At 51.7% G+C, this 19811-nt stretch overlaps 1 protein-coding gene across 1 annotated transcript in view; it reads right to left on the bottom strand.

Moving 5' to 3' along the window:
* TOX2 (TOX high mobility group box family member 2) overlaps positions 1 to 18904 on the bottom strand; it is a gene marked incomplete at its 5' end in the record, with an annotated part of 168446 nt that extends 149542 nt beyond the window's left edge. Inside the window, one exon of the mRNA XM_084217682.1 lies at positions 18803 to 18904. Coding sequence (XP_084073808.1) covers positions 18803 to 18904 — 102 coding nt within the window. The remainder of the gene's footprint in view (positions 1 to 18802) is intronic.
* Between the last annotated feature and the right edge of the window lie 907 nt (positions 18905 to 19811).

Genomic DNA, 19811 nt, shown 5'->3' with positions numbered 1-19811 from the left:
ACCAGCCACCAGGGATGTCTGACCAGTCCCATTTGTTTCAGAGCCTCTTCCAAGCTCAGTCCAGCTGACTGGTGGCTGCAGCAGTCCCTGGGTCACACAGCTGGAGGGTGCTGATGGCATTGATGTTCCAGAGATCTTCTGGAGCTAAAGCTGAGCTCAAACCACACTTTTTCACCTGCATCACCCCTGTGCTTTCTTGTGCTTACCTAATGATTGCCCAGAGGGCAAACTCCCCATCAGAGCAGTGGGAGAGGCCACAGCCCAGCTGCAATGTCACCAAGCCCATGGCTTGTGAGGACATGGATCTCCCTGGCAGCAGGACAGGGAGGAGCAGTCTGGTGTCAGACACCAGATGCAGAACCCACAGCATTGAGATTCTTCTGAAAAATAACCCTGGAGAGAAATGCCCTGGGAGCAGTATGATTTCTGTCCCTTACACATCCACATATCCACACTCTGTGTCCACCTTAGCTATAATTTTTAGGAGCCATCCTTTCCCAAGTGCCCAGTAGGGCATTTTTCAGCTGCAGCCTCAAAGCTCTGCTGGCCACACATCAGTGCAGTGGTACCCAACAGCCCAGGTCAAAGTTTAAAGAGAGCTTTGTACCCACAGGAGCCACAGAGGGAGCCAGCAGAGCTCACCTGTATCCTCTGGGAGTTGGGAGACTCCAGAGCCAGCACCACACATCTGCCTGCAGAGCAGCCAGGGAGGTTTGCATCCCTGCCTGAAAAAATGGTTTGAGTTGGAAAGGACCTTAAAGCCTACCCAGTTTCACTCCTCTACCATGGGCAGGGACTTTCCACTATCCCAGGATGCTCCAAGCCCCAGCTGGGCCTTGAACATGTCCAGGGATGGGGCAGCCACAGCTTCTCTGGGCAACCTGTGCCAGGGTTTAACTGTAGGAAATGAATTTGTAGAAAAATTATAAGATCTGTAATTCATCTGTATGAAATATAACATCTGTATTGCATGAATTATAACATCTGTGTTGTCTCACCCTTCCCATAAGACTGAAAATAGAGTAAAAGTTTTTAAAATGCCTCTCAGTTGCCCCACCTTTGGGTCAGAAAAGGGCATAATCTGACATTTTACCACTGTCATTGTAAAAAAAAACAAAACCAAAAAAACCCCTTTCTTATATCCAGTTTAATTTGAGCCTCTTTTAGTTTAAAACCATCACCCCCTGTCCTGTAGCAACAGGCCCTGCCTAAAAAGTTTGTCCCCATCTTTATTGATCCCCTTTAAGAACTGAATATGGAAGAGCAGGAGCTTGCACAGCATTTTATCCCCCAAATTCATGGCTTCACACCACTTAGGAGCTCTGTTTTGCTGTGGAACAGGACAGGGGCATTGCCACAACCAACATTGGGATGCCACATCCTGAGGGAAGCTGTGGGACAGAGCTCCAGAGTCCAGAGCTGCCCCAGCAGCACATCCCACCAGCTCTGCACAGAAAACACCTCCTGCTCTAATCCCTCCAGCAGCATACCAGAGTCATCCCCACCCACATTTTATAATCTGGAGATTGGGGCAGTCACATCTTTTGAAAAATCCCCTTGCCCAGGATTTTGCTCCTGGGAAGCTGAGAAGCCTCAGAGGAAAAGGAAAACAATAATTATTTGATTTGCTTCACCTGTGTTTTGCTGCTTTGGAATGTGTTTGGAGATTGTTTACCAACAGGTGATTGTTCCATTGGTTTCATGTGAATTATTTTGACTCATTGGCAGTCAGGGCCAAGCTGTGTCAGGGCTCTGGAGAGAGTCACCAGTTTTCATTATTATATTTTCAGCATTCAGTAAGTATCCTTTCTGTATTCTTTAGCATAGTTTAGTATAGTATTCTTTAATATAATATAGTATTATAAAGTGAGAAATTATCCTTCTGAGAACATGGAGTCAGATGCATCATTCCTCCCTGCCACGAGAGACCCCACAAATACAATATTAGATAACAAACTGAATGCAACATTCAGCTTAAAATAAAAAAAAAAATAAAAACATTGACACCTTTGCACAGAGAGATTTTGGCTTCTCTTTCTAATGCATTTAGCTGCTTTTTATGAAAACATCCTCATTATTTTCTGTGAAAAGAGGCAAGCAGGTGGTCCTGATTTCATGTGTCATGTGTGCCCTACCATGCTGTTATGTGACTAAACTGAACACTGAGGTCTGAGCAGCTGCTTGCAGTGGGCATGGGGACAGCAGAGCCCCCAGCTGCTGTGCTCCTAATTCCTGCTGTGTCACACAGACTCATCCCAGAACGGTTTGGGTCGGAAAGAACTTAAAACTCATCTCATCCCACCCCCTGCCATGGCAGGGACACCTTCCACTGTCCCAGGGTGCTCCAATCCCACCCAGCCTGGCCTTGGGCACTGCCAGGGATGCAGGGGCAGCCCCATCACTGGGCACTGCTGGAAATCCAAAGCGTGCTGAGTTTCCAGCAGCCTCAGCTCACACCCTGTGTGTGCATCTGCAGCTCTGGGAGCTGCCTCTGGTGCTTGTGCAAGGCACCTCACACACCCCAGAGCTACTCCTGCAACTCCTGGCACACCCAGCACCTCCAGTGAGCACTTTCCTACTGCTTCCTGTTTTCCCATCACAGTTAGGAAAAAAGAAAGCAAAGAAATCCCCCAAACTCCAAGTGTTTGTTGGTGTTCAGATGAGAGAATAAAAGATATTTCCCCAAAGTCTGTTTACTCCCATGCTGACACATGGAGAAGCTTTATTTAAAGCACTGAAAAGCTTCTTGGCCCCCTCCTCACGCTGCCCAGTGCCCCCAGTTTCAGCTGTAAATGTGAAACCGGTTTGTTGGGGTGAGAGCTGCATCACTGAGTGAGTGAAGGGAGGAGGGAGGAAGAGGAGCATGAAGAATTACATCAAGAACTGGCCCCCAGAGGCCTCTGTGATGCACATCCCCACATCACACTGGCAGCTCCCAGCATCCAGCCCCACTGGGGTTTATCTGCTCCAGAGCTGGAATTCATTTTGCACTCAACTAATGTAAGCCCAAAGTGCTTTCAAACAATACTCCTCTAATAGAGACATTACAAAAGCCATTATTTTCCTGTTTAGAGTCAAACTAAGCTAATACAAAGGTAACTTTATTTTAAACAGACTGCCATCATCACAAACAACTGATACCAAATATTCTTTTCCAATATACAAGGAATTTAAGTTTCATTTTTGCTCTTCTTGAAGGAGTCAAGAATACCAGCTTGGCAAACACCAGCTTGTGCAGCAACATGATAAAGAAACTGGAAAACACTTGCCTCCAAATCCTCTTCCTTAATGAGAGTTAGGAAAGGTCTGTTTAATAATACATTTAATTTCAAGCTCTCTTTCCTCCTACTTTCTAGAAAAGCATACATTCCAATGACACACTGAAAAAAAAAAATCTTTCAAAATTATTTCTAAATGGTTCCCAGTTACGTTCTTGAAAGTATTCCCAGTTGTCTGTGACATTATCAGGCTTCCTGCCCACCCCAGCAGCATCCTTAAGGACTGGGAGGGAGCTGTGTTTGCTGCTATCGCTGCATAAATCCAAAGCAGCTCACAGGATTTGCTCCACAGGGAACAAGCCTGATCCTGGTATCCTCTGTGCCACAACTCTGCTTTTTCAGACCATGCCTGACTTCAGCCCTGTTTTACAGAGCCTGCAGCTCCAGGTCACACTCAGTATCAGCCACCTGGCACCTTCAGGTGATTTCTAAATCTCAGTTTTGCTGAGCAGCACAGAGAGACCTGCAAAGCTGCTCTCTGTTGTTCTAGGGCATGAAATAAAATGATGTGGACACTGGATCAAGGCAAAAAAGAGGGAAAGTTTCATTTTGACTTTAACATTTATAGATTTCCAAAAGTGACAGTGGATTGGAGGATGACAGTGCCACCTCTCCAATGATGCTGGACAAACCAACAGTCCATCAAATTTCTCTTCTTCCACAAAAGAATGCAAGACAATATGCTATTTACATAAAGTACATTAAAAAGTTCGTTATAAAAATGTAAACATCAAAAAAAATTAAAAAAACTTTAAAAACCCAGGGCGACAGCTCCCCCAAAGTTACCACAGCAGGGAAACTGAGAGCTGAGCTGGGCAGAGGGGGGATGGAATGCTGAGGTGACCAAACCATCCCCATCTGGAATGAGCACACAGGGCAGCAGTGGGAGCTCTTCCCCAAAAGCACCCACGTGGCTCTGCACAGAGCTGCTCCCCCCGTGCCTGCCCTGGATGCCAGGGGCAGCGCAGAGCTCTGGCAGCAACGCCCTGCCCTGGTTTATAAAGCTCCACACTGTGCTCCTGCCCTCCCAGCAGATCTTCCTGCACCTCAAGAACGGCACAGAGCAGTGAGGATTGTTCCTCCCAGCGCCAGGACAGCCCCTCAGGGCTGATGGTGAGCCTTGCTCCAAGTATATCCTTCCTTGGAAGTGGGATCCTCTCCTGCAGCCCCAGCACAACACCCAGCACAGGCTGCTGCTGCCAGTCCCAGCACTGCAGGGCTCAGTGCTCCTCTGAACTTGACCTTTCCCTGTCCCAGGCTGCTCCCAGCCCCAGTGTCCAGCCTGGCCTTGGGCACTGCCAGGGATCCAGGGGCAGCCACAGCTGCTCTGGGCACCCTGTGCCAGGGCCTGCCCACCCTGCCAGGGAACAATTCCTGCCCAATATCCCATCTAACCCTGCCCCCCTGAAGTCATTGTCCCTTGTCCTGTCCCTCCATCCCTTGTCCCCAGTCCTCTGAGGACCATCTTCTGGATGCTGGGGCACCTGGCAGGAGCATCCTCTGGAGTCCCACCATCCCTGCTCCCGTGCTGTAGGATGCATGGAGGACCAGAAGGTCCAAGAGCTGCTGAAGGCTGCCAGAACATCCTCTTTACCTCCAGTTCCACTGCAGTGCCACCACAGAACCCAAACCGTGCCAGAGCACCAGGACAGCTCTGGCTGGATGTAGCCCCCGAGCCCCAGTGCACAGCTGTGTCCATTCCATGCCAGCCTAGTTTGAGAAATGGCATTTTTTGGTGGGATCTCGAGTCCCACATGGAAACAGTGTCCGCCACAGGCTGGTTGGTTGTTGCAGAGCATCTCACTACACCAGGAGCTTCAGGCCAGACTCTCAGGCCTGGGCATCCTCTAATTCTGTGGCAGTGAGGATTAACTGGACACTGCAACAGTTGTAGATGCACAGCAATCTTAAGCCTGCATCAGCCTTACAAAGGCTAATTCATTATCCTTTCTGCTCCAAAAACAAGCTCTGCCTTCATTTACACCTCCACCAGCTCAAAGGAGGCTTCAGAGGTAAAACCTGGACAAATTTTATCAATGAGTTCAAATCTTGAGCTAAATCACAAGGAGGAATGGATTTACCCTAATCCCCTCCAAACATTCATCAACATCACCTGCCAGCTCAGCAGGATTTAATCTCTTTTTAATCTCTCAAAAGCAGTGGAGTGGATGGGGAAGAGGTTGGGCACACAGCAATGGTGGATCTCTCTCTCTCTGTCTCTTTTATTTTCTTTCTTTTTTGAGAGAATCCTGGCTGCCAAATAATACAAAGCAGCACTTGGAAATTCATTAGGATTTTGCTAATGTCACTTTCCAGGTAATTAACTGGTTCGGACAGAACACCACCTGGCTGAGGAGAAGAGGTGCCTTGGAGGAACACGGTGTCTCCATGAAGATGCTCCAGGAGCTCCAAATCCGCCAGCAAGGACTGTTCAGGCAGGCTCTGCCCTGGACTGAGGGCAGGGGTGGGGTGGAGATGCACCAAGGGGTAGGAGAACCCTCCCACAGCATCTGCCAACACCACTACAAAAAACACAAAATGTGCCCAAACCGCAGCTTTGCTCCGCGGGTACCCGTTGTGTTGTGATTTTGGGGTTTGCCCCAGAACCTCGGGTCCCTCCCTGATAATTCCCTCCCAGGTGTGTCAGTCCCCTCTCCTTCCCTCACCCTGACCCCTCCCAGCGCTGTCTGTCAGTCCTGGCATTCCAGAAGGGGATCCAGTGATTGGCAGGTTCAAAGGATGCCCTCTACCCCCGGGGGCTCTGGGCCATCCAGGTGTCCTCTGTCCCTTTGTCCCTCTCCTCCTGTCCCTGGCTGGTGGCTCCTGCCCCTTCCCTGCCCTCTCCCGGGGTTAAAGGAGCAGCAGCCACGGGGTCAGGAGTTCTGCTGGAGCTGCTGTGGGTTCAGAGGCTGTGGGGCAGAATAAAGCTCTGGATCCAAACCCTCCAGCAGAACCCACTCCTTTCCTTCCCCATTGCCTTAAAGCCCCTCCAGCAGAGAGAAACCTGAGGAGCAGCCCCTGCTATGGGGGGAGGCTCCATCCCAGCACCACCAGAGCTCCTGCACGCCTGGACTTGTCCCCACGTGCCCAGGGCAGCACCCAGCCAGCCAAAAGTGTCCCTGGGGTGAAACACCACACAGCCATGGCCAAAAGTGTCTGTGGGGTGAAACACCACACAGCCATGGCCAAAAGTGTCTGTGGGGTGAAACACCGCAGTGCCGCCGTTGGGTTCAGCACCAAGGGCCAGACAAGCTCAGGCACGTCCCGTCCGGCTGTATTGCCATTATTTCAATAGGTATCTCCCCCACAACCAGTCCCGGGAGCGTTCCTGTCCCCAGTAAAGCTGTGACAGCCCCGATCCGGGGTGCGGCGGGCAGTGCCGGCCCAGGGGGCTCAGCAGCGCCCGGACCCCGGCACAGCCCGGGGCTGACGGCAGCGGAGCCGGCGCGGGGGCGAATCCCCGGCAGCGCCTCTGGGAGCCCCCGATGGGAGCGTTAGTGTGTGATTCGAGGTTTACATAACACCAGCCAGCGCTTTTGGCAGGAACAATCGGTATTAGCAAGGAAAAGGAAGCATCAGGAACAGCCGGCGGAGCAAAGAGACACCTCTCGCAGCAGCCCCCGGGCTAGGAAGAAAATAAATAACAAATGCAAAAGAAGCAACACTTGGACAGCAGAGAGGGAGAGGGGAAGCCTCTGCAGGGGGAAACCAAGCCTGAATCGTGGATGAGACGAGAAGGGAATTAAACTTTGTGTTGTCACATCCTTCCCACCCCCGTGGGACTGAGCTTTGTGCTTCACCAAGGCGCTCCAGTCACGCCTGCCACGCTCAGTCTTGGCCAGGGGAAAGGTGGGGCCCAAAGATTGTGAGGGATGAGCGGCTCGCACTAACTCTGGGGCTCAGAGGAGCCCAGGAGGGTCCCAAAGGCATGGAGCTCAGTGGCCAGCCCACCCTGCAGAGCCTGGCTCCATCACTGCACCCGGTAACACACCGTGCTCTGAAACCTTCAGTCACATAGATTTCTTCATTTTTATCTCCACTCAGCCTGGTGTTGCTGGGTTTCACTCTGGGAGGTTGTGTATATCAGAGAATATTGCAAGTTGGAAGTGACCCAAAAGGATGATCAAAGTCCAGCTCCTGGCCTGGCATGGGACAGTCCCAAGAATCCCAAACCAAATCCAGAAAAGCCCCAGAGAAGGCTGGACTGCCCCACTGGCCTCGTGAGCGGCTCCACAATGGCCAAAGGGATGAGTTTCACGTGACTCAGCTTGCCCCTGTCCCACTGTATGTCCCACACTGAGAATCCCAGAGGTGGGAACACTCCTCCAAGATCACAGAGTCCAACCATCAGCTCAGCACTGCCAAGGCCAGCATTAAAGCATGTCCCCAAGCCCCACATCTCTGTGATTTTGGGAGCACATGCCCTCACCCATAGAGCAGCACAGCCACCAGCAGCCCTATCTCACAGCTCCTGAGGACATCTGCCTGGTGTCCCAGGGATGGGAAGAGCCCCAGCAGCTCTCCAGGAGCCTCCCTGCTGTATGGATGTGTGCTGAGCAAGGCAGCAGCCTGTTCTGCAGACCTTCTTGTGCCAAGCAGAGCGTCCCTTCCCAGCTGGCACTGTCCCCGTGCTCATGGCACGATGACAGTGACACAAGCCCCGCATCCAGCACCAGGCTCTTCCTGCCTCTGAGCTGTCCAAGATTTCCAGCTCTGGCAGCAAATGAGAAGCTCCAATTGAGCTTCAGAACATCTAAAGACAATTCCTCAAAACAAGAGGATGTTAAAATCCACATTTCCCAGAGAATTCAGCAGTGCTTTCCTGGAAATGGGAACTACCTGTGGCTTCACGTGCAGCTTCTGGAGGGCAGCTCTCCATAGCAGGACTTAAAATCAAACTTATCAGGAAAGTTTCCATTATAAATTTGGATTCACCCGTGATACAGGGTTTAGAATCCAATTTGTGCTGGAAGGGACCTTAAAGATCATCTCCCTGCCATGCACAGCGCAGGAAGGTGAAGGAGTGGGAAAAGAGGATGAAAATTTTGTGCAAGGCTGTCCTTGATTCCAGCTCTTGGCTTATTTCCTCTCCAACTTGCACATTGTGACCTTTCCAAGGAAAAAATAAAATGTAAAAAAATATAATAAATAAATGAATAATATTAATGCATGCAGGGAAAGGATGCCAGAGTCAGCTCCAGAGCCTGCAGTCCAGATCCCTGCTCCCAGGACATTTTCTAAATCTCAGTCAATACCACATGTTTTCCAAAGAATGAGGCATTTCACATTTTATTAATTCTAACTAAAGCCCTTTTTATTGCAAACTTTCTATTTAGCATTTGATTGCAGCCACCACCACTGAGACTCTCACTGTATTAGAGCAGAAAATCTATTGATATTTTTCTTTCCTGCCATCTCAATCCCAGAAGGTGCTATTGAAATTAGTTCAAATACACTTTCAGAGGTCCCTTCCAGCCCGAGTTACTTTATGATTTTTACCATGTATTTGTTTCTTTGGTGCTCTCACACAAATTTGGTACCCCACTTCCACAGGTGAGTGAAGCTCCATGTTGTTATTCCCACCAGAATTTGGCCTCTCCTAAAAAGAAGGCCAAATATACCAAAAAACTCACTTAAAGGCCTGCAAGTTTATGAACTAAAAAGACCATTTCAATACTTTTCACCTTTTTAAAGCCCAGCTCTTAAATGGAAAACCCAACTTAATAGAGTGTTCAAAAAGCCACCATTCTGGTCTGATTTAAATCAAATGGTTAAATACTCCACATGTTTGGCACAGCCAGAACTATCTGCTTTGCAAACAGATGGCCACCCACTATTAATTTGCAACCTTGACACAGAAATGCAGGTTGTCAATTAATTAAAAAACAAATGCCAGCAGTCTTCAGTTCACATTATGACCTGCAGCCTTTCCTCTTTATCTTAAATGAAGGAAAAAATAAATATATAAAGCTACCACCTACTAATGCAAACTCTTGGCACGGAATAAATGCTGGTCTCAGCTTGAACAGATTTATCAAGTTTAAACCACAGTGTCACCAACATCCGTCTGGGGTAGAGAGCCCAGACCATAATTCCAGTGTCAGTCCCTAAATATCCCTGGATTGAAGGCTGACCTCACTGTCTGGCTGCAGGGCTGGGCCCACGGTGCTTGCTGGAAGGTTTTTCTTCCAGGGCTGTTTGATCTTCAATCAACAATGCTTATCAGTGCTAAAGTCTGCCAGCCATTCCCAAAAGTTTGATATTTTTAACAGCACATTCTTCTTCTCCTTTGAACGCTATTTAGAGACAAGATAATGTGGCAGGGGAAAAGTTGCCTCCCTGGGTTGAGCATGAACAAACAGAGCAGGATCTGATGGGGGGAATATTTTCCATTGCTACAAGCCCCAGTTTCTGTTCTTTGTGTCCCCTCCTCCCAGTATTTCTGCTTTTTCTTCTTCATATAATATTCCAGTGCTTTTTTGGGCCATTGCATAAGCTGAAACAAACCAAGATAATTCAGCTAGAATTCACTAAGGTTTTCTTACATTTCATTTCCATGCTGTCAAAGTTTCTCTTCTTTTTGTTGAGGACTCCAGGGTACACTGCCCCTCTTCTGACAGTAGGGACAACAGATCTAATTCCCTAAAAATACATCATTTTTCCACTGCAGGCACAATGTTCTGAGATGGCTCAGTGCATAAAACCCCTCTGTTCAAAGAGGCACCCAAGAAAATAAAGAAACAGGGAATAGATCTGTTATTTATTGACAAAAAAAAAAAAAAAAAAAATCTTAGGGTTTAGTAACTGTAAGTGATGCACCAAAATCACAGAATGGTTTGGGTTGGATCTCATCCCACCCCCTGCCATGGCAGGGACACCTTCCACTGTCCCAGGGTGCTCCCAGCCCTGCCCAGCCTGGCCTTGGGCACTGCCAGGGATCCAGGGGCAGCCTCAGCTGCTCTGGGCACCCTGTGCCAGGGAACAATTCCTAATTCTGAATCTCCCATCCAGCCCTGCCCTCTGGCAGTGGGAGTCATTCCCTGTGTCCTGTCCCTCCATCCCTTGTCCCCAGTCCCTCTCCAGCCCTCCTGGAGCCCCTTTAGCCCTGCAGGGGCTCTGAGCTCTCCCTGGATCCTTCTCCTCTCCAGCTGAGCACCCCCAGCTCTCCCAGCCTGGCTCAGAGCAGAGGGGCTCCAGCCCTTGGAGGGTCTCCAGGGTCTCCTCTGGACTCACTCCAGCAGCTCCAGGTCCTTTTCATGCTGGGGGCCTTCAGCAGCCCACCCTGTGCCCTCCCAGCACCACAGAGGTCCCTGGGAGCATCTTTCCCTCTGCATAAAGGAGAGGTGAGGAATCAAACAGCTCATCCTTGATCAAATTTTGGCTCTCAGGGGAGGAGGGAGCTCAGCCTGCACTGCTGGAACAGGGCTGAGCTCCACCAGCTCCCCACATGAGGCCAAGCTCTCCATGACAATCTCCTCCCTTCCCAGCATCATCCTTCATGCTAAAACTGTTGCATTTGAGGGTTTTCAAAAGGCTTGGGAACTCCTAAAGAGCCTGCACAGCCCTACCAGCTTCCCAGGGAGAGGGAGATGTTCAGGAATAAACAATAAGGGTGAGCCTGGCTGGAAAGGTGAAACTTCCTGCATGGGTATGAAGGTGGAGATCCACATCTTTGGAAGAAAGAAGCCTTTCAGATGTCCCAGGCTCTGCTTGCACTTCTCCACGGGCCTGGATCTCCTGCAATGGATAACTCAGCGCTCAGGGTGGCTCAGATTGTTCCTAAAATAACCCCCACATGTCTGGGGGACCCTGAAATGAACTGCTGCCATTTCCTGGAGAGGATAAAAGGCAGAGCCACGACACAGCTCTTATCTCCCACCCATGGCCACTGGCAAGAGCAGAGATGGAGAGGAAGGTGATTGTTTTTTCTAAAGTGGAGAGGAAAAAGCACCATGCACATGCAGGCAGCTGGGAAGAAAGGAGATGGAGCCTCCCTGAGGAGCCCAGATGGGGATGGAAACTCTGACTCACCAGCAGGTTTTGTGGGAAGAGAAACCTGCTGATGTGTGATCCAGCTAATGTGATAAAAAAGGGCTCCTTGCCACTGGGGGTGGAACAGGATCCACGGGGTCGTGGGGAAAACACAACCTGGCTGACACTGAGGATGGTGGCATGTCCCCAGAGGGGAGGGTGGCACGTGCCAGGGCTCATCCTCCACCTCCCCTGAGTGCCAGGGCTGTCCCAGACCTTCTCCAGGCTGGGGGGCTCTGCTGCTCATTGGGAATGGGGAGAAAAGGTTCAGAGTGGCCAAGTTCTGCTACCTGCCCCACAGGTCCTTAAAATGTCACACCCCCCCCTTTCCTAGCACCAGCTAAGCCATGAGATCTTTAGAAACCCAGGGAAAAAAGGCAGCGTGAGAGCAAGGGGCTGAGTCCTCAAACCAACAGAAAAAATGAAATCTTCTACATTTTAAACATTGGCAAAATTCTCCTGTGCCCAGAATTAGAGGTCAAGAAGCTGCCTGGGACCAAGGCTGGGCTGATTTCTGCAGATCAGGTTCCTCTGAAGCCACGTGCAGTGACCAACACAACCCAATAATCTCCCCACAAGAGCAATTCCTGGCTCAGGCCCCGTTTAACACTTCCCTCCCAGTTCCCTTCAGCACAGAGCCGAGCTGCAATCTCACAGTCGTCAGGAAGAGATTTAATTATATCTGCAGAGGTCAAGCAATCCATGCAAAAGATGGGGGAGGCGGGGAGAGGTTCTGTGGCACAAGGAAGAGATTCTGCCTGCAGCACCACGGCAGCCAGGGCCATTTTTCAGGGAAGAAATGGCATCCATCAGAACAAAACCTCCAGAGGGAAACAATAGGAAAAGGTGGGGGGGGAGGCAGATAATTAAGATATTTAAATCTGGTCATACAGCTGTAAAATCAGGTGATTTAATGCTGTTTTTTCTAATTTTTTTTGTTATTATTTTTTAAAGAGTGGTGTGATCAGTGCTTGTTCCAGTAAGTTTTGTTGAGAGATTCCTTCCTGCTGAAGCTGAGCATCCCCAATTACTATAATTATATATAATATATAATGCACAATATAATTTCTATCATATATTAGATAATAGATAATTTATGTACACCATAGAATATAGTATATGCCATCTATAATTTATGTGCAATATTATAGAACATACATTATGCATTATTTAATTATATTAGAACGAGTGTAAAATCACAAAGGTGGAACATTAGAGCTCAAACCTCCAATTAGGAATTAATAGTTTGAAAGCTCTAATCACACTAACACTTCAGCCTGACTTGAGGAATACTGAATAAGATCTCAAGAGGAGGCAGAGGTGCTGCTGCACGACAGTTCAGACAGAAGCCTCGCACTCACCGGATGGAAAATTGTCAGGAAAAACACATTAGCAACACAATAACTTATTTTTAATGTGGAGCTGTTAGGAAAACACAATTATATGCTTCATTTATACTGCAAGATATAACCCAACTTATGGTAAAAGCATTTAGAGCTCGTTTTGTAAAAAAAACCAGAGGAGTACAAAGGTAATAGGGAAAAATTGCACCTCGAGGGGAAAATGCTCCCCCCTCCCAGCGGGGCCAGTCTGTGGTGGAGGAGCATCCTCACCTCCTTGTAGCCAGCAGGAAGGCGATGCAAAGTGAAGGCAGCATGAAAACAGAGATTTTTCTGCAAATGCTGCAGAAAGATCCCAATGTTAACAACAACCCCCAGGAAAGGAGCTGGCAGTGCCTGTCCCTACAAGGAGGAGAAGCTGGAAGAGCCCTGCAGGGTTCCAGGTGCTCTCCCTCTGCCCTGGCACGAGGATCAGCCATGCACCCTCCAAAATATTGAGTGCTCTGGTCTGTCCAAGAAAACACAGATTATTAACAGAATATTTTCTCTGTTACAGATGCACAAACTGATCCTGGTGCCTGCTGCAGGCTCAGAGGTCCAAGGCAGAGCTGACCGTGGATTTACTCTGCAGTTAGGGCGGTGTAACACCCACACCTCTGGAACACCGATCCAGGGGACAGTCATTGATTTGAAGAATCATAAATAAATCAGAGAAACTTGTACAGTTTTGATCCTGGAATTTTTGCCTCTTGATGTCTCCTCTGCTACAAGGGCTTCCACGGATGAGGTCCTTGACAAGGTTATTCAGAAGCAGCCCAAACAAACATGTTGTTACACACAAGTCAGATCAGGCTTCAAAACATCTCCCATTGTTCCCAAAACAACCAGATTAAAGCCTCCCCTCCGTGCATGCAGAGAGAACAACATTTTCTATGAATGGATGGACATTCATTATTTAGCTCCCAATCCCTGACTTAAAGCCCAAGGCAAAAAAAATGGAGCTTCAAACACTTTCTGCTGTGCAACCCATCAAAGGCCACTCTGGAGAAGGCAGGGTTGTCCCACTGAGTAACTCAACCACTTTTCAGAAGAAGCCCTTGCCCATATCCAGGGCCTAAAAGAAAAAAAAAACTAAAAAATCTACATTTGCAAATCAACAGGAACTGCCTGCCAAATGAGAAAGAAATGGGCCCCAAATTAAAAATCTGCTGGACTTTGTTCTCCATCCAAAATCCTCCATCTCCAAAGAAAGATTTATGCTACTTCAAAACAGAGTTGGCTTCGGAACTAGGAAGGGAAAGAATGTATTTTATCTTCCAGAATGGCAAAGCAGCGCTGGAACAAGGAAAAAGGGACCATGTTTATCACTGCAATGTACAATTTATTGTAAAAATCAAAACAGAACATTTCATAGAAATGTATTTGCTACATCAACTCGGGCTCATACCGGCTCAGATCCCATTTCTGAAGGGTTCTTAAAAGAAGGGAGCACTGCTTGCAGACTAATACCCACCACATGACTAATAGATTTTAATGGTGTATTGGTAAAACAGCTTTTGTCAATTGATCAGCCCAAAAGGCAAGAAAGAGACTGTGTTTGGAGAGGCAAAGCCACAGGATCCTACAAGGAAAATTCGAGAAGAGGTTTGATGGTGTTGATGAATCCTACAGAAATCCTGCAGGGTTAATAACAGGGCCCCCAGCAGGGGGGTTCCCAAGGACCACAGGCACTCCCAGGGTCTCCCAGCAGTGTGGTTTTGGTATTCCCAGGCTGGGTCCTCCTCCTCATCCTCCTCCTCATCAATCCCCATCAATTCCACTGGCTCCAAACCGGGCATCGTGCTAACCCAGTCTGACCCTTGCAGCACCAGAAGCTAGCAGGAAGAATTTGTATTTAAATTTATTTCTGCAGGAAGAATAGAGATGATAATTCACTCCCCAAAGATACCCCTGGGGAGCAGGATCACTCCTCCTGCATCCCTGCACACCCTGCATGAAAGAGCTCAGGGTATCGTGCTCTGGCAGGATTCCTGTCACAGGCCTCCCTTGCCAAGGCAATTTTGCTTGGGCTGAGAAGGAAAAACTCCCTCCTGAGCTTCATGGAGCCACACACACAATTTAGGATCTAGGAAAAAACCTTTGCATGCTGCTGTATCAGCCAGCTCACCAGATCCTGTCACTAAAGCTCTGCTAAGAGCAGAACAAGCCTCGGTGTTACTAAAATGCACATTTTTTACCGTACCGTGGTTTACTTATCATGAAATAGAGCTGCAGAATCTCCCTAGAGCTCGAGTGGGAAAAATCCCCACATTTTCTCAAAGCAATTGGAGGGTGGGAAAATCCCCCACCAGGGAGCAACACCCCCTTAGGTGGTGCAGGAACACGCTGCTCTCCCCAAAACATCAGCAGCAGCACACACGAGCAGCTCAAAGCCCTGTGAAAGATTTCCTGGCAAACCAGCAGGAAGGGGAATGCAGCAGGTACCAATGCCCCAGGAAAATGGCCAGAGGGGACAGGAAGAGAGGTTTAGACCCAAATTTAAACAAGGAATCCAAACCAGAGGGAGGTGTTCCCTTCAGCAGCACTCGGGTGGTTGGTGACAGGGATGGGTGTCACAGTTTGGATGAGGACTCCTCACACTTCCAGCTGAACCTCCCCAGTCCCTTGTGGCCACTGTGCAGACACCAGAGGCTCTCTGCCTCTGTTCCTGCTGTCCCAGAGGTGGAGCAGGTCCTGCATCCAGCCCACAGGATGGGGGGAACAGAACTCCACAGTGAGAAATGCTCATTGCAGCTTGTCCTCCCAGGGAGCTCCTCATCAGCCCCACACCTTGGGCTGAGCACTCTGCAGCCCTAAAAATCCTGCCAAGGAGCATCAGGCTGTGAGCAGCAGCTCCTTGGGCACCAGGGAGTTTGGGGCTGGCTCCTCTCCCCAGCTGCCAAGGCAGGCTGCTCCATGCAGGATCACCAGTAGCAGGAACTGGTTTACACAGGGAACTCATTTCCCCAGCTTCGATGCCACCAGTACTGCTGATCCACCAGAACTGCTCACCAAATGCAGTCAGCAGCAAAAAGGGCTCATTCTCACCCTGCCTGATGGGGCAGGAAGGCTCTCATTATCCACTTGTGCATGTCCAGCCCCTCACCACCTTCTCCATCCCTCCCAGTGGCCAGCCCTTCCAGGGAAAACAGGGATACTGCGGAGATAGTTAAAGAAAAGGTGCAAATTTCCCCCTTCTAGGGAAGCCTGGACTGAGCACACACTCCCATTTCATTATCCCTCTAAACATCCCCTGTCCTTTCAGAAATGGAAATGCTGATGTGCAATAGGCCCCTGCGTAGCTGCAGAGAGGAATTGTGGCTGACTGCAGCGTGCAGGCGAGATTGGAGACCTCCTGGTAACAATATCATGTCCAGTAAGTGCACAAAACAATTCCATTAACATTTCAGGCTGCTCTGGGCTAAGGCAGCTCATGGCAATGGCAGAGCTCTGCCGTGCTCCCAGCGAGTTATTTATGCACAGTGACACTGCACAGCCCAGCTTTGCTGCCTCCCCCTAAAGAAACAAATAAATAAAGGAGGAAAAAAAACCCCAAACCAAACAAAAATACCCTGAACAAAACAAGTCTTTTAAATCAAAGGGTTTTAGAGCATCTTCATAAACTCAGCGAAGCAGGAGGACAGCAAAGAGCCTGTAAGTGCTCCTCGCCCAGGTCCTTCCCAGAGATGGATGTTATCCGGGATATCTGCACGCCATAGTGGGAGAATTCTGATTTTTCCAGTCCACCCTACCCTCCTCTGCAGTTTTTTAAGTGAAAACGCTTTGAGGCAGACACTGTCTCAGCCCAGCCCTGGGCCGAGCCACCAGCACCGCACAGGAGTGACGGGGTTGGGATTGGTGTGAGGTTCTGGAGTTTCCCAGAGAATCCCGTGTGGCTCCAGGAAGCAGGAGAATCTTGCTCCATGGCAGGCACAAGAGAACAGCACGCTGCTGGTGATCCTCGGCCGGATCCCAGCCCGCACCTGCCGGAGTTCTCCGAAGGAAAAGCAGCAGGAGACAGCTCCTCCCGCGCCACTCGGGGCCACGGTTTGATGCTGAAGTTTCAGCCGCCGTACCTGCAGCCTGTCAGGGAAACTGAGTCAGCCCATTCCATCCCTGGCTTCATCCCAGCGGCCTCACGCCACGGACGAACGCGCACGGCTGTGCATAAGCAAATGTCATTTGATAACTCAGAAAAGAAAAGAAAGGGGGGGGATGGAAAAAGCACCCAGCAAAGGGTAAGTCACTTCCTTTCTTCTGCCGCTGCCTCAAGCTCCTCGGTAGCAGTGACAACAGCAGCATCTGGTGGCAGTGGTCAGTACCTGGGGCGCTCCTCTGCGCTGTCCCATCCGCCCGGGCCGGCAGCAGCGCCCATCGCACCCGCTCGCCCGCCGGGCTCAGCTCGCTGCACCCCCAGGAGAGGCGATTTCCCGCAGCCTCCCGGCCGCAGCGGCAGCGAGGAGCCGCGGATCAATTGCCAGCGCCTAATCCGGGACTAATCTCAGGGATTCAGGCCACGGATGAGCTGACGACGAGGGGCCCCGCGCCCCAAGGCTCGGGGGGACACGGCACCGAGCAGCCCCAAGGCTGAGACACTGCGAGCGCGGCCACCAGCCCCAGCTCCCGCACCAAACACTGCAAGGCAAAGTAAATCATGTTGGCATCCAACAACTTCTGGGTAAAAGCGAGTTCCGAAAGCCAGCAGGATCTGGGGGCAGCCGCAGTTGCCAGCGGCTCACTCTCACATGATCCCAGATTTCTGCTCTCACACACGACGGGCGGATGTTTCAGCAGCACAAATGTCCTGCTCGCAGGTGATCCGGCTCCCGTTAGTATTTTAAGAGCTTATTTAGTGTTTTAAGAGCAACGGCAATGATAATAAAACGCTTTGAAGCCAGCAGTACGCAGACACAGGCGAAAACAACGAAAGTTGTTTCCTTTCCGTATAATCCGGCATCTCAAAATAAACGAGAACTATTAGGTTTGCTACAACTTAATAAAAAGAGATAAATAACCCACTGACAGAGAAACAGTTAAATACATCTCTTGATACATTAAGATTAATTTGCCGCGTCTGGGAAGCCGCACGCATTTCCCTCTGCTTGTGTTTTAAGAGTTTGATCCCAAAGTATCACAACAGTGAGGCGAGCCGAGAGCATCCTGAACTGCTGTACCGACGCAGGAGAGCATTTTCTCCTTTTATTAACTTTTTTCGACGCAATTACCCGAATTTGGCCTAGAAGGCAGCAAGGATTACGTCTGGGATGATCCCCCTTCCTCCAAAGAGATCTGGATCCCAGGGCTTTTTAGCTGAAACATCAGCGCTGTTTACCCACAGCGAGCAAGGCGACACTCGCAGAAAACTCCTTATCCCTGAAGTAGCTTCGCTTTCTCCAGGATGAGGGAAATTTCCTAGAGCACCTCCACGCTCTCAAATATCCCCTGCGCATCCCTCTCCCGTTACAAGTGCAGGCTGCTTCGCCTCGCAGCTGCAGCGAGCGGGGAAAACGTGAGTGATGGAGGTCTCCCCGCCGTGCTGGGGACCTGGGGGCACACGGACACCCCCAGCCCGGAGCTGGGTGCCCCCTCCGCGGGAGCGCAGCGGCAGGTGAGGGACGGAGGCGAGGGACGGGGCCGGACCCCGCGCGGGAGGAGCCGCGACCCGGCCCGGAGGCTCCGCAGCTCATGAAGAAGGTGCAAAACAACAACACGGCGAACAACAGGAAAAAAGTACCCGACAACAACCGCAACAACAACCCCCCCTCGCCCCATCCACCGCGCGCATCGCCCCGGGCCGAGCGCTCCCGGAGCGGAGGAGGTTAAACCAAGCCCGCACGGACACACGGACACCGCACGGACACACGGACACCGCGCTCCGCTCCCGGCCCGCCCCGCCGAGCAGCGCCCGGGCTCGGGCTCCCCCCCGCCCGCTGCGGGCGGCCCGGCCACCCGACGGCTCCCCCCGCTCCGCTTCCAGACCACTTTCAAAATTCCCTCCCGCAGGAGCCGGCGCCGCCGGCACTTTCCTTCCCCGTCCCCGTCCCCGTGCCCGTGCCCGTGCCCGTGGAGCAGCGCGGGACGCGCCGAGCCCGGGGTCCCCCCGCGCCCCCGTACCTTGTTGCAGTGATAATAATCCAGCGGGCCGAGGCAAGTGGGGTCCGCGCCGGGCAGCGAGCCCACGGCGGGGGGGGCGGAGGGGTAGAACCGAACGTCCATGCCGGGGCTGCGGGCGGCGGCAGGCGGGGGCTCCAGCGGGCATGGACCCGGCTGCGGCGGCGGCGGTGCCTCTGGCGCGGGGAGAGGGCGGGGAGAGGGCGGGCGGCGGCGCGGGGGGGCGGGCGGCGGCCCCCGGCCCGCCCCGCTCCGCACCGCCCCGCGCCGGGGCCGCTATTGTTCGCGGCGGGGCCGGGCGGCTCCTCCCGCGGCCGCCACCGCCGGGGGCTCGGGCACGGCGGGCAGCGCCGCCGAGGAGCCCGGTGCGCTCTCCGGTCCCCATCCCCGGCCGCCCCGGCGAGGGGAAGGCTGCCACAGCCGCCCGCCGCTTCCCGGTGCCCGCTGGGGACCCCGGCGCGTCTGCCGTGCCCCACGGCCCGCAGCGTGCCCGGTGTGCCCGCTCCCGACGCGGGACGGTGCCCAGCAGCTTCGTTTCCCTCCGCACCCGGTGCCCACCCGCTGATGAAGGATGCTGTCCGGCGCGCTGATCCGCCCTCACAGGAGCCCCAAAGAGGCGCCCCGTTTAGAAGCACTAACTGCGCCCCGTTTCTGGAAGGCCCGTGCCTCTCCCAGCCTGGAGAGAACAGCCAGGATCAACCTTGGCGGTGCCCTCCTGCTCCCCAGGGCACAGACCCCCCCATTGTCCCCCCACCTCGGCTTTCCACACATCCCATCCATGTATCTTTATAATTCCCGCTGCTGGAAGGCAGCTCCATCCATGACCACCCTCCCGGCCATCCCCCGCCGGCTCCCACGGGCCGGGATTTTCAGGGCACAGCAGCATGGAAAACCCAAAGGTGTCCGTGGGGAGGGAGGATGCTCGGAGGTGAGCAGGCTGCGCGGGCAGGGCTCCCCCTCCCTTCCCCGCTGCCGCAGGCTCCGCTCTCTCCCGCTCTCTCCCAGCGGCTCC

This window comes from Fringilla coelebs, assembly GCF_963513975.1.
Source record: "Fringilla coelebs genome assembly, chromosome: 18".
Lineage (NCBI taxonomy): Eukaryota > Metazoa > Chordata > Aves > Passeriformes > Fringillidae > Fringilla > Fringilla coelebs.
The sequence above is the reverse complement of the archived record's forward strand: the minus strand, read 5'-3'. Positions and strand labels throughout refer to the sequence as shown.